Raw genomic sequence first — 13,071 nt, forward strand, 5'->3', positions numbered from 1 at the left:
ATCACCTCCCAACATTCTCAGTGAGAACCAGTATTGCCTCAACCACTGCCACCTTCAAGGAGATTTAACTGCTTCCACCAAAACAGAGCTGCTCAGGATATTCATCAGTCCCCACGACTACGTAGTAACAAGAACAGTAGTTTCCTTCCTTGTGAAATTCTACCTCATGCATTTTCTCAGTGAAAACACTTTTCCATCTCCAAGATGAGAGAGAGACAAGATTTAAGGTCAGCCAATACATCCCAAGGCAATTCCATCCCTGTCAGATCTTGTCACTTCAGCAAGCATTACAAGTTGGTGACCACTGGCTACAATTATCACTGTCCTTGTGCCTTAAAGGGTGCAGCAATTCTCTTTCAAGATCTTCAAAGGAGAGTGATGCCACACTCACACAGGAGCTGCTGGCAGTGGGACATTCTATAATAAAAGCCAGCAATGAATTCTCCTGGAAGCAGGAAACTCAGCAGCAATGGCATGAGAATGTGCTCACGTACAGAGCATTCCACTGAATTAAAAAATAGGGCATTGATTTTGTTATTCATTTTTGTATTTAACTCGGTATTAATCTCTGCATACAAATGCCTTTTCCCCACTGCTGCATTCTCATGCCTCAGCAGAATTTCCAGTCAGCAGCAGAAACAGAGATGTAGGTCCCAAGAACAAATCGATCTGTCTGCTACACGACAAACTGGATGTGAGAGGAGGGCTCTGAGCAGGCTGCCACTCAAAGCCTCTGCTCTCATTCACCAGGGAGCCTGCACATGAGGAGAAGGTGAAGAAAAGCAGCAACACTTACGCAAGGCGTGCCACTCATCCTGGCGGATTGTCTTGGTGATGTTGTACGTAAGGTTCTTGGGGATGGTGGCTGAGGAGTAGTGGTACTTGATGTACGAGCATCGCTCAATTGCTCCTGGGAAAGGCAAAATGCAGAAAATGTGGTTAAATGAATGTAACATGTCCTGCCAGCTACAGGCCAGAGGGGTTTGACAACCAAAAGCAAAGCGATCCCTACCATCCCTGCCCACTGTGACAACCAGCACACTCTCCAGCCCATGACATGTAAGCTCAGATCCAAACTTATGATATGGGAAGTTTATCTTTCACACATTCTGGGGAGCTTCCAGACTGGAGTAGCTGCCAGTGCCTGCTTTCACCATGAGATAGCTGTGTGGCAAATTCTCCCTGAGCTGTGAGCTAGCAACTGCCATGCAGTTAATGTATAGAAACTACAAACTCATGTCTTAGCTTTCTGTGCTATCATGGACATGACTCAATGCCCATGCCTCAGGAAATACACAAAGCAAACACCTTTGATCCTCCCTTAAATAAAAAGCAACACAGAAAAATTATACATATAGGTAGTGAACAATTTCCTAACCCTTTCCACCCTTCAAGCAAGGGGACACATTACACTGTCCCTTGAAGGTACCTAGACACTCTTACAGCAGGTTCAGAGATGGAATTCATTGGCATCTCTGAACAGTGAGGCTCAGATAGCAATATCAGTGGTTGAAATGGGCAAATTTTTTCCCCCTCTATTTTCTGGATTTCACCTATGCTCCATAGAAAAAAAACACCATTTGCTGCTTCTGATGTCTTCTGGTCACATCATTAGATCTCGTTTTACAAGTACTTTCCTTTCTGTACAATAATTGCCCCTCCAGGATCTGATCTCCTGGCATCTCTCTGCATAGTTAGTATCCTTAGAAGAAAGAGTCTGGTGTAGTCTGATGCTTTCCATGAATTATAGCCTAGCCAAATTTCACATCTGATCAGACACCTGTAACTGTGTAACTGTTCTTGTATTGATGAAACTCAGGTTTCCTACATTGCTTTTGCCAGCATTCTCTGCTAACACTGGCTTATTAGACCTTCTCACTAAGCTGTCTGAGTCAAAGCTCATCAAAGTCATTTTCCCACTAACATTATGTTATTTTGGCTCAGGCCTTTGATACCTAAATAGGTATCCTTAATGTGGTTGGCCATGCTGTTTGTTACTAGCTACCACTAGTCAGAGAAGCAGCTATGCTGGAAATGCTTTTATGTATTAAAAATACATTAAGACAAGCACTCAATAGAATAAATTAAATGAAGCAATGAATTATATAAATAATAAAGAGCGCTATACACAAGGAGGCAGGTAGAGGACTCTTACTGCCAGCCTGAACTGAAAAGGCAGACCCATTAGCCTTATATTGACAGTTCCACAGGGTAAAAAATGCTTTTAAACCACTGCAAACACAGGTTTCTACTAAGGGTTGTAAGATACTATCTGGCATGAACTTAGATTATAGACCATGAATTCACAGCATGAAGAAAACCCACGAAACAAGTTATTAATTACATCACAGCCTACCAGCATCTTCCAGAGTTAGTGCAGTATAAACATTTGAGGTCCTCATTGTTTGCTTCTTGTGAGTATTCTTCACATTCTGCCTTTGACAGCAATTAGATTAGACAAAGCCAAATATTATAGGGGGAAAAGGCAAAATATTTACATATGTATCCGCCTGCCCTGACAGCATGATGGGCTTCTGTGTGAGTCTGCACCATCTGGGCACCAAATGTACGCCCAGAATTAAAGTTTCAAACTAAGAATAGTATTTAAATAAAAAGACAGCTAGTGTGCAAAGAGCTTTAAAAAAATCCCCAAATCACAACCTTGCCTTCTTATAGGTTTTCCTATTCCCTTTTGCTAGGTTGCTTTTATAGATTAGAAGTATCAGCAAGAAAATAACAAATGCTTATTTGCTAGAAATTAATCTTTAAGTTATTAGATACCTGCCCAAACAAGAGATTTATATAGAATAGTAGAAAGAGACACAGAGCCAAGATACAAAATAAAAGCTTACAGAAGGAAGGGAGAACAACTCCTGTTCTATTTGCAGCTTTTCTGGAACCAAAAAGGCTAATTTCTAGTAAGGTACATCAGATATCTAATTCTGCAAAGACTTCTGGTGGTAATGCAGCAAGCTGTTCAATATCACTTTCATCACCAAAGCCTAAAGCAGAAAGAGATTATTGGCTGAATTCAGGTCATCACTTGACCATATCCATAATTTGGGGCTTATACTTCCTTCCCCATGGCTCTAATGAGACTTCAACATACAAAAATAGCTTTGGGACCACTATCAACCAGGGTGGGCAAACAGGACATGGTAGAGCACTTGGCATGGCAGATCACAGAGGGCACTGAAGTCCTGCCAGCTCCACCAGGGAGCAATGGTGTCCACCCAGCAGAAGAAGGCAGTATCTTACTGAGAAACTCAAGATTTTCATGGTCCAAAATGACAATGCTTGTGATTGCTTGGCATTTAAACATGAACCATTTATTAAACCCAAGTGTAGGACAATGACTCTTCTGAGTCAATGCAACTTCACCAGCATATATCAAACTAGAAGTGACAATCAGCTTTTGAACTTAAGAAAAAGGCCTTCAATTGCCTGGATCTGGAAATAAAAATTAGGAGAAGGGCAAGTTTATAAGCAGTGATGATTTCATACTTCTGATATTTTCCTAGTTGCTCCACACAGAAGAGAACAATGTTCAAGATGCCCAAAGATCCAAGTCCTGGAGGTCCCTATGAGAGCAAAAGCATCAAGAGCAGCAAGAATCAGAATTACTGCTCTGCTGGAAAGCCTTCTCAGAAAAATGCTACAAAATCTTTACCTTCAGAAGAATTACTAGCTATGCTCAATCCAGTCTCTGGAATAGGAAGAAAAGCAAGCTTTCCCCTCCATACCCTCAATAGGGTAACTGCAATTAATTTATGGAGCATTTTCAGCCTCCAGAACAAACTTAGACCAAATGCAACTGCAGCTTTGCTCTGCACTTTGCTCCAATAATTGGGAACAGTATTTATAGAGCAAAGCAGTGAGTGGGTTATTTTTTAGCTAGGAGCCACCATAGCAAGAGTTATAGATGGCCACAAGAAACACAAAAACCACCACAAAGCTGCTCCAGAGACAGAGGCAGTATATCCTTTATTTTTCTGACCAAAGGGAAATACTTGCTGAAAATTCTAAAGAAAAGTAGCTGACATTTTCCAATAGAGTGCTAAGAAAAGGATCAGCAGAAGGATGCAACTAGAACCATGCGGAGCAAACCTCTGCCATGCCATCATCACAAGCACAGATGCTCAGGGGATTCAGCAGCTGTTAACTGTGGCTGGCAGCCCCCTGTTCCTGCCGTGGTCAGATGACAAATTGGAGATAAGGAAACTCGAGATAGCTTCATCCTGAGCAGCTAAGTATTCACAGCATCAAACATGCACCTCCTCTTATTGACTCACTTAGCTGCTCAGCTTCCTTCTCATATCTGCTCATCATTGCTCCCTACTATCACCTTAGCATATAATACTTCCTCTTCTCTCCATTCTGAGAAAAACTTTTAACCTAGGCCACTGGAGAAGTACCGCCTAAAAACACTGATGTTTTTCTATTCAATTTTCAGAACTTTACCAACTAACATCCTGATGTTAGCTCAGCTACCACTGCATTACTGGAGTTGTAAACACCATCCCAGTAGAGGCCTCAAACTGTTTGGTAATGCAGGGAATGACTGAGCCATTATCCCACTCTAAGCAGAAGAAGATTGAGATCAATTAAGGTCCTAGTCTGATGTCCAGGCTGTATTTGTCTGGTAGGTCAACACAAAATTTTTCAGAACTTCTAGACCAGTATTTCTTCATCACTGTGCCCCCACCACTCCCTTAAATATGATATTTAAACTCTTTCAAACTGCTCCAAGCAACAGTTTTTACCATGGTTAATTTAAAAAATAGAATGGAAATTCAAAATGCCACCAAGGTATTGGTTATTTCTGTTGTAAATGGTGGATCTCAGAAGCACCCAGAGGCATTTGCCCTGGTCAGTTTGATTTCTGCAAAGGTGGTTGCTGAGTTTCATGAATTTACAGTGTCAGTGTGATCATGGTTTAGTATTATGCATAATACAGACCAAGCCATCTGAGAGCTGGTAAAAGAAAGCAGTCCTTGACATGGCCTTTCATCAAACTGGTAACCTGTGAGAGCAGTTGGGTGACAGTATATCACTTCAGATTAAGGCCAAGATGGCACAGATTTATTTGCATGGGTTATCTGAGTATTCCTCTCCTGTCTTGAGAACTAGAATATTTCTCACTTCCCCCCTACCTCAGCTCTCAGGGCTGCAGATTGTGGGACCATCCTTAAAGGTTTAAGTACAGATTAACCCAATGCCAATGTGAATAAGTTACCTTCAGTAGCTAGAGGACTTCCAGACAGAGATAAAAATTTCTCCCACACTAAGATTCTTTGCAGCAGTCCCTGGGTTAGAGCAATCAGGAAACTGAGATGCAGGGAGCCAGCAGCTCGCTCACTCTCTCTGGATGAGCTATGGTATAGCCATTCCAGACTGCACAAATTAGGACTGAGAGTCACCTTGCATTCTGTAACATGCAGAGATCTGAACCAGGGGTACCCATTCTTCTCTTATAGTATGCATAATTGTTTCTAAGAAGGATCCAGCTGTAAAACTAGTATTTGTTTTACTACATTTCCTGTCAAAGCTTTTGATATTATGAGCTTCCCTGAAAAGACTGGTGTGAATATTCTGAGCCTTTGCTACCCCCAGGCAGCTTTTCCTTCTCCTGTGTTGCAGATACCCCTGGATGAACTGTTTTGAAGCAAAAAAAATCCACAAAATGCACCCTTTGTTCTAGTTCTAATTTTCACAAATCTATTTGAGAATTACTACACAAACATTTCCTAGCAAAAGAAATCTTAGCCCCTGGCTTGCAAACTGCACTCACTACATATATTTGCTCTTAACTTTGAGAAACTGCATCCAGTATGAGAGACTGCCTTAATTGCGTGGTTTGGTTACTGGTCCCTCATTGGGTGACTATCTCCATAACAAACAAAGAGATGTAGATTGGCCATTGAGCCTCTAAGTGTTTCACATTATCTTCAGAAAATCTGTAGAGCACAGGAAGTTCACAGTGGGTTGTTTTTCTTAGCATAACATTTCAGTTAGGTTTCCAGAGGCTACAATCATAATTAGGATCAAAATTTGGTAACAAAAAGCAATTCCATGCGGCATATATATCTACCATTTTCTTATAAGTCTTCTCTCACCTGGAAAAGTTCATTATTTATTTGTGTTAGCATTTTTGCATCCTTCAAATTAGCACTGGCAATTCAGGCTGGTGCCATTTCAGAATTATCACCCTGAGATGTATGTGCTGCCCTCAGTTACTTTAATCATGTCTTATGAGTCATCAAAACTCATCTGGAGGTACCTTAATATAGGCAAGACTTGCAGCTTTAGCATGAATTAACTGGTCAAATTAAACCTTGGAGGAGGATAGAAGGAGAAATTAAGTTCTACTTTGACCAGCTGCTATGACATACCGCAATCAGAGTCTGCAATCAGATTGCAATCACGCAATCAGATACGCTGACTAGTTAATGAACTCCAGATGACTTTTTGTAATGAAATCAGATACTTATTAAAAAATATTGCAACACCTTTAACAGGATTATTTTATTACTTCTGGAGTAATACTAACCATGAAAGTACTGGTTACATAGTTTTTCCAGATCTATAAATAGATTCATATCAAATATGTAGGAACACTATTCTTCTACATTAACTGCAAAATTACATGTGTTAAAAGTGCTCTCTAGATGTCAACCAGCCCAACGCCCTGCTCAAAAGAGGGACAACTTCAAAGTTAAAATCAGATCCAAAGATAGTTCATGTTGCTCAGGGCCTTGTCAAATCAAGTTTTGAATACCTCCAAGAATGGAGATGCACATCCTTGAGCACCTATTCCAATGTCTGAATGCCTGTTGAGTTTGTGAGGGGTCCCCAGGATGAGGTGAGAGAAGAGGAATCTGACTCCATGTTCTCAGAAGGCTGATTTATTATTTTATGATATTATATTAAAGAATGCTATACTAAAACTATACTAAAGAAAGATAAAGGATACAGACAGAAGGCTTAACAAGAATGAATAATGAAAAACTCTTGACTGACTCCTCAGAGTCTGACAGCTGATGGTGATTTGTCATTAAACAAAAACAATTCACACTAAACAAATCAAACATTGACCAGTTGGTAAACAATCTCCAGACCACATTCCAAAACAGCAAAACAGAGAGAAGACAGAGAGAAGCAATCAGATAATTGTTTTTATTCTTTTCTGAGGCTTCTCTACTTCCCAGCAGAAGAAATCCTGGCAAAGGGATTTTTCCAGGATAGTGACAAATACCCCTTTTACCTAATCAGAAATTCCCTTGGTGTCACATTAATATTTCGAATAATAGAATACCTCAGAGTAAAGGGCTAAAAATCTAAGAAGAACATGCAAGAATCACCACCTTAATCAACATGTTTGGTGAATATTCATCAACTTATATGCATAAATAGAAGCCAATGTTCTAATTAATGAAGCTCAACATAGATTTTCAGTTGCAGCATGGGCCAAACTATTAGAACAAGAGATGTTTCTTCCTAACAGGCTCTGGCATCATCCTGCACTGAGGTTCAGCTTAATCTGCCAGTAGGACTTGTTGCTACTTGCCCTAGATAAAGTGAAACAACTCCTGGTGCTCATTGCTGCTTGCTGTGAGCTGCCAAGGAACTGGGCAGATGCCTCCCTTCAGTTGATGAGCTGGAGTTTCTGTCTGTTGGTTTCAGACTCAGTTGCTAGCCCCTAGCTGCCTCCCCTGCATGTGGACAGAGGTGCACAGTCAGGTTCTGCCCACCTCCTGGATATCTGAGTAAATCAAAGAGGGATCTGATGCAGTGCCCTGTCCCATTTGCAGACAGACACAAGAGCCACATATTGGGAGAGACAATGAACATGCCTATGGGAACAAGTGACATGGATCAGGAGAGCACTTCTGGAAATGACCACCTGATCATGTCTAGTTACCATGCTATGGTGCAGAACACAATGTGCTGTGAGGTGATGCCCATTAGATTCTTCATAAATAAAGTTAAATCAGAAGATGTGATAATGGAAATGCAACTAATGGTACAGGAGCTGGGCCAGTTTGAAGTAACATCCTCTCCTTGAAAACACAAGGTGAACATTAAGTCCTAAGCACAAATTGTTTCTTTTAAATTCAACCCCGTCATATCACACAAGGGAAAAAAACCAGCCAAAGCTTCAGGTCACCAGAGAAGTTCCGTACAGCCGCAAAACTGTATTAATCTGTAACTTAATTTGATGCCTTTAAAGAATAACTTTAAAACTGTATTTCAATTGAAAGTCTGAAAAACACTCTGAAAATTTTACAACATTTTTCTAAATTTCATCAATTTTTTTTCAACTGAAACCACCAGCAGCATTAAATTTTCACAAGTGGTTCTGTCCCCTTGCATGCTTTTCACTTCAGAAACAATTATCCACATGAAAATAAAAAAATTTCCTAACTGTACTTAAGTGTAACTATAAATGTACTTACAAGCACATTATACACCTATAGACTCCCTCCTCTGGGGTAAAATGCAGAAAGTCTGCAGCCTGTTAGGCTGCCAGTGACTATTAAGTGGATGTTTCAATATACAATCTTATTTCAGCTTGCTTTTTATATGTAGATGCCTTTACTGACCACCAAAAAATGCAATGAACACAGAACTTCAGGAAAACATACTCAAGGTAGCAGCATCCTCTGTTTTACCTGAAGGAGAAGCTTGCCTGTATCCACTGAGTAGAGAGCAACTGAAAGGATGAGACATAAAATAAATATTTTGTCCACAAAATGGCTCATGCCCAGAAAATGCATTAACAGAATGAACAGCTTAAAGATTTTCACTAGGAAAGAGAGCAAACATTTTTCCAGAGTGAGAAGCAGAACTGCGATGCTCTTTTTTCCTTCCATTTTTCTTCTACAGCTCATCTCCCTTAACTTCCAAATACAGACTCTCTCAGACCCTCCAGCTTAGTCAAACTTGTTAGGCAATGCTCAGCTGGTAAAGCAGTCTTGTAAAAATTTAGCAAGGGGGGATGGTTGAAAGGATCCACCATACTGTACTATCCATACAGAAATGGGGTAATAGATAACATTGTGCCATTCCCATTCTTACCAGGCCATCTGGCAAGCTCTGCCAGCTCCCTTTCAGCACTGACCCACCAGATCTCTAGAGATATAGAAAACATCAGATCCAGTGCCCACATGAAAAGGAAGCCATCCCTGAAGATAATGAATCTCCAGACACACAACAGCTTTGTTGTGCGTGGGCTTTATGTGACCAGATTCCACAGAGCAACTTCCACAGATTTCAGACAGTTACACCTACATTTCAATTTCTGATTCCACACCAAAATGTCTAAATTTTCTTTTCAACCACTGTGTGAGCAAAGACAGAGGTGCAGAAGACATGTGCACACATATTGAGCAGACAGCAACATTTTCAGAGTAGAGAAAAATAAAGTGCTCGAGCAGCTTTTGCCAGGCCTGTTCCTCACATGGTCTCTGGATAGCCCAGCAAATAGCAGCTTGCTTAAAGCCACCAGCTGGCAGAAGATAAATATTCCACCCATGATAAGAAAAGAATCCAAGTATGAGACCAAAAGCTGAATTTGCATTGGAAAGTGATGAGCTCACACTTTCTCTCCAGGGACCAAGGAAAGGGGGCTGGCAAGGAAGCAGGAGCAAGAAGAGGGTTATGAAACACTTTTTTACTTCAGCTATTAATAACAGTCTCCAAGCCACAGGGCACTTGAGAGGAGGAAGGCATCTCCTTGCTTCTATTAATCTTTTTGTCCACCTATTTGCTTTGGGCTGGCCACAGGGGAGAGGGAGGCAGAGCACAAATGAAAAGTTAAGGAGGTTAAAAGGACTGAAAAATATTTGCTCCCACATGTTTGGAGGCAGAAATTAAATGATCAATAAAAAGTCAGTGAGACAGCAATTACCAGTAAAAACTCACTGATGACCCAATAGCTCATGGAACAAAGCAATATCTCAGCACTGCTGTCAAGCCAAAGAAAAAGCACAGCAAAAGCTATTCCATGGACAGGTTTCTTTATATCAATGTACACCCTATGATTCTCATAATAAGATGCTCCCATGGAGCTCAGTGTTTCATCAACCAACTTCAAAACCTATTTCAAATGGATGTCTAAGAAGCAGGGTTCCAGATGGCCAAGAACAAAATAAGGGTGGATCCACTGATATCACTCATCCTGCTGAGTATCTGTGATCACATGCAGTGAAGTCTGAGGTGCCTATCTCTCTGCCTTGGAAAGCTCTTTTGCATGCTGCCTTGCAATGTAAATGTGGCTTTCTAGACACATTCAGTCCCCTCCTTAAAGTGAGAGGAACAGAAGCTCTTCTCTGTATCCCCTGTTAGTTTACAGCAAGCACCCAAATAGCTGAGCTGGAGAAAGCATTTAGCTTCCTTGTAGCACTTCAACCTCATGTTTAAGCAGCAGAAATCACAACATGACAGAATCATTGAGATGCTTGCATGCAGCATTGAGGAAATAAGGCTGAGACCTAACCCAGACAAATCTCCCAGAAGAACCCACTTACAGGAGGTCTTGTGCTTGCATAGAGCAGTCTCTCTAAAAAAAAAAACAAACCTAAAAAAAGTATTTATACGAGCTATGCAACACCTTTATGATATCATTTTCATGTAGGTTTTGTCCTGCAACTAAGTGTGGGGGTGGCAGGCAGAGTTTCACAACCTTAACTGGAACATAATAAGTTGTGATGAAGAGAAATGAGAAAGAAGCAGAAAGTTTGTGACAATAGTCATATGGTAGAGATTTATAGAACTAAACTAAGGAGACAATTTTTTCCCTTTTGGTCAAGAGGTATTTTGTTTATAAGTTGAAATTAAGATGCATTTTTCTAACTACGTTATATATAAAGGTGATTTGGCTTGCTTTAAATTTGGGAAAGGTGCCCCTCTTAGCATAGATCCCATTTTGCACATTTTAAATTAAAGGTAACTAGGAGAAACCACAGCATTTGAAATTATCTCAGTTACAAAAGCAGAAATACCAGCAGAAAACTAGCCTATCAAAGAAATAGGTGAGAAAGAATTCCAACAACAGCTTTGCAACTAGGCTGGGCTTTTTCCTCTATGAGTAGACTACAGCATGGATATACCAGAAAGACACACTGCTATTCCCATAAACTGTTCTTTCTACATCCTGTGCTGATGAAACAGACTACCTCCATCCATCAAGGACTCTGCTGAGACTTTAAAACTGTGCAAACAGAAGACTTTCAACCTATTCTCTCTTTGGTAGAAAGATACTATTTTAAATACATCCTTATACTCTAGATTCTCTAAGATTAATTTTTTTTTTTTTATGCTGTCCTTATTCTAGTTATTTCAAGACAAAAAATAGGGTACTGTGATTGGTATAAAGATATTTTCAAGACACCAGTTCATACATAAAGTATTTCTGAGACAAAGATCCCCTGCAGGTATTAAATGTAAGTGCAAAGCAAAGCTAACAGATGAGATCATTCCTAAGTGAGCAGAGTTTCTCCCGGCAAGTCCATAATGTCTCTTGCCTCAAACTCTACCAACTGAATAACTACTTGGATCATAGAGTCTGATGACAAAAGCCACAAAAAACTACCTTGAAATAAACATTGAGGATTTTTTCCTGGTGAGTAGAGACCATTAAATTATACAGGCATTTATATAATGTCTCTCTGAAGTGAGGAACAGCTTCAGGTTTGGCCATGCTCTTTCCTTGTGCAGTCATTCCCTGGACTGTCCTTGCTCAAATTATTAACTTGTGAGCTGCCATGACTAAATTGCAAAGATACTTCATCTTCCTTTGTAAAGAAGTACACATTCAGAGGGACAAAAGACTGCACAGCTCACTGCCTTTCCCTCACAAGGCTGTTTGCTGCACTACTGTAACTGGACTTCCTATTGTACATGAGGGCTTCAATCAAATAAAGGCCTTGAGAAATTCAACATTATGTAGATATTTTAAAAGGTGTCCTTGAATAGTCAAACAAACTGAAAGACCACTAGAAGGAAAAGAAAAGGAAGATAAAGATGGTGATAAGAAGATCAGACAACTGTACTGTGAAATCCAATATGAGCAAAAGCACAATTTGGTCATTCTAAAGCCTACAAATGACAGATATTGTTAATCTCTCCACAGCTGTTTGAAGTCATAAGTGGTTTCTCCTGCCAGAAGGAAATTATTCTTGAAGAAGCATTTGAAATAGAAAACGTTGGTGGATGTGATCAAAAAATATTTTTCCAGTTGACTGGACTGTGCCCTTACTTATCCAGTAATGAGTTTTGCAATACCATCATACGCCCTTGTGTACAGAAGGCTTGGGCATTGAGCACCTCTCCACAAACACTACAGTAATTCATTTCCGGTGCATCAAGGTCTTGCTGCACTCAAAAGTACTTCAGTCAACAACTTTGGGCTAGAATCTCAGCGTTGCTGCAGATGCTCTGTACCAAACAGCAACACGTTTCACAGCAGATAAAAACACTGGAAGGATAAATGCCCTTGAAAGAGGATAGAGGGAACCAGAAACTGAGAAGGGACCAACTTCTCTTCAGTCCCAACCTTCCCTTTGTTTATTCCCAGTACACATCTGGAAGGATCAGAGTATGCCAATAGCTCCAGCTATGGGAAAGTTAACAGTGAGATGACCTGTTGCCAGCATGATCTTGAACAAGGAATTAAGTTATTCTAGTCAAGTCTCAAAGGTATTTAGTATCCAAGCACTTTAGCTCAGATTCATTGTATTTCTCTTAAGACATGCATATGATGTACTTTAATGCAGAAATTAAAAATGGCAGAAGCCAGCCCAACTTATGGAACAGGGCAGCAGAACAGAGTAGGGAAAACCCCTATAGATCTAAAAGCATCTATTATTTTTTCCCCACACCAAATAAAGTTAGATTGTTATAAAATCATGTGACCCTAGCTTAGACCCAGAGCTGGTGTATATTTAAATGTATTAAAATGTGGGATGAGAATTTCTCATCCCATCTTACTGCTGGGTCAGCACATATTGGAATTTCCTTTGGGAGGGTATTGTGACATGATGTTCCCTTGCCTATAACATCCTCTTGTCT

At 40.3% G+C, this 13,071-nt stretch overlaps 1 protein-coding gene across 1 annotated transcript in view; it reads right to left on the minus strand.

The window, feature by feature from the left end:
- TMEM178B (transmembrane protein 178B) overlaps positions 1-13,071 on the minus strand; it is a 206,643-nt gene that overhangs the window by 150,876 nt on the left and 42,696 nt on the right. The window contains exon 2 of the mRNA XM_058805891.1: positions 797-910. Coding sequence (XP_058661874.1) covers positions 797-910 — 114 coding nt within the window. The remainder of the gene's footprint in view (positions 1-796; positions 911-13,071) is intronic.

The sequence above is a fragment of the Ammospiza caudacuta genome, chromosome 5 (genome assembly GCF_027887145.1).
Source record: "Ammospiza caudacuta isolate bAmmCau1 chromosome 5, bAmmCau1.pri, whole genome shotgun sequence".
Lineage (NCBI taxonomy): Eukaryota > Metazoa > Chordata > Aves > Passeriformes > Passerellidae > Ammospiza > Ammospiza caudacuta.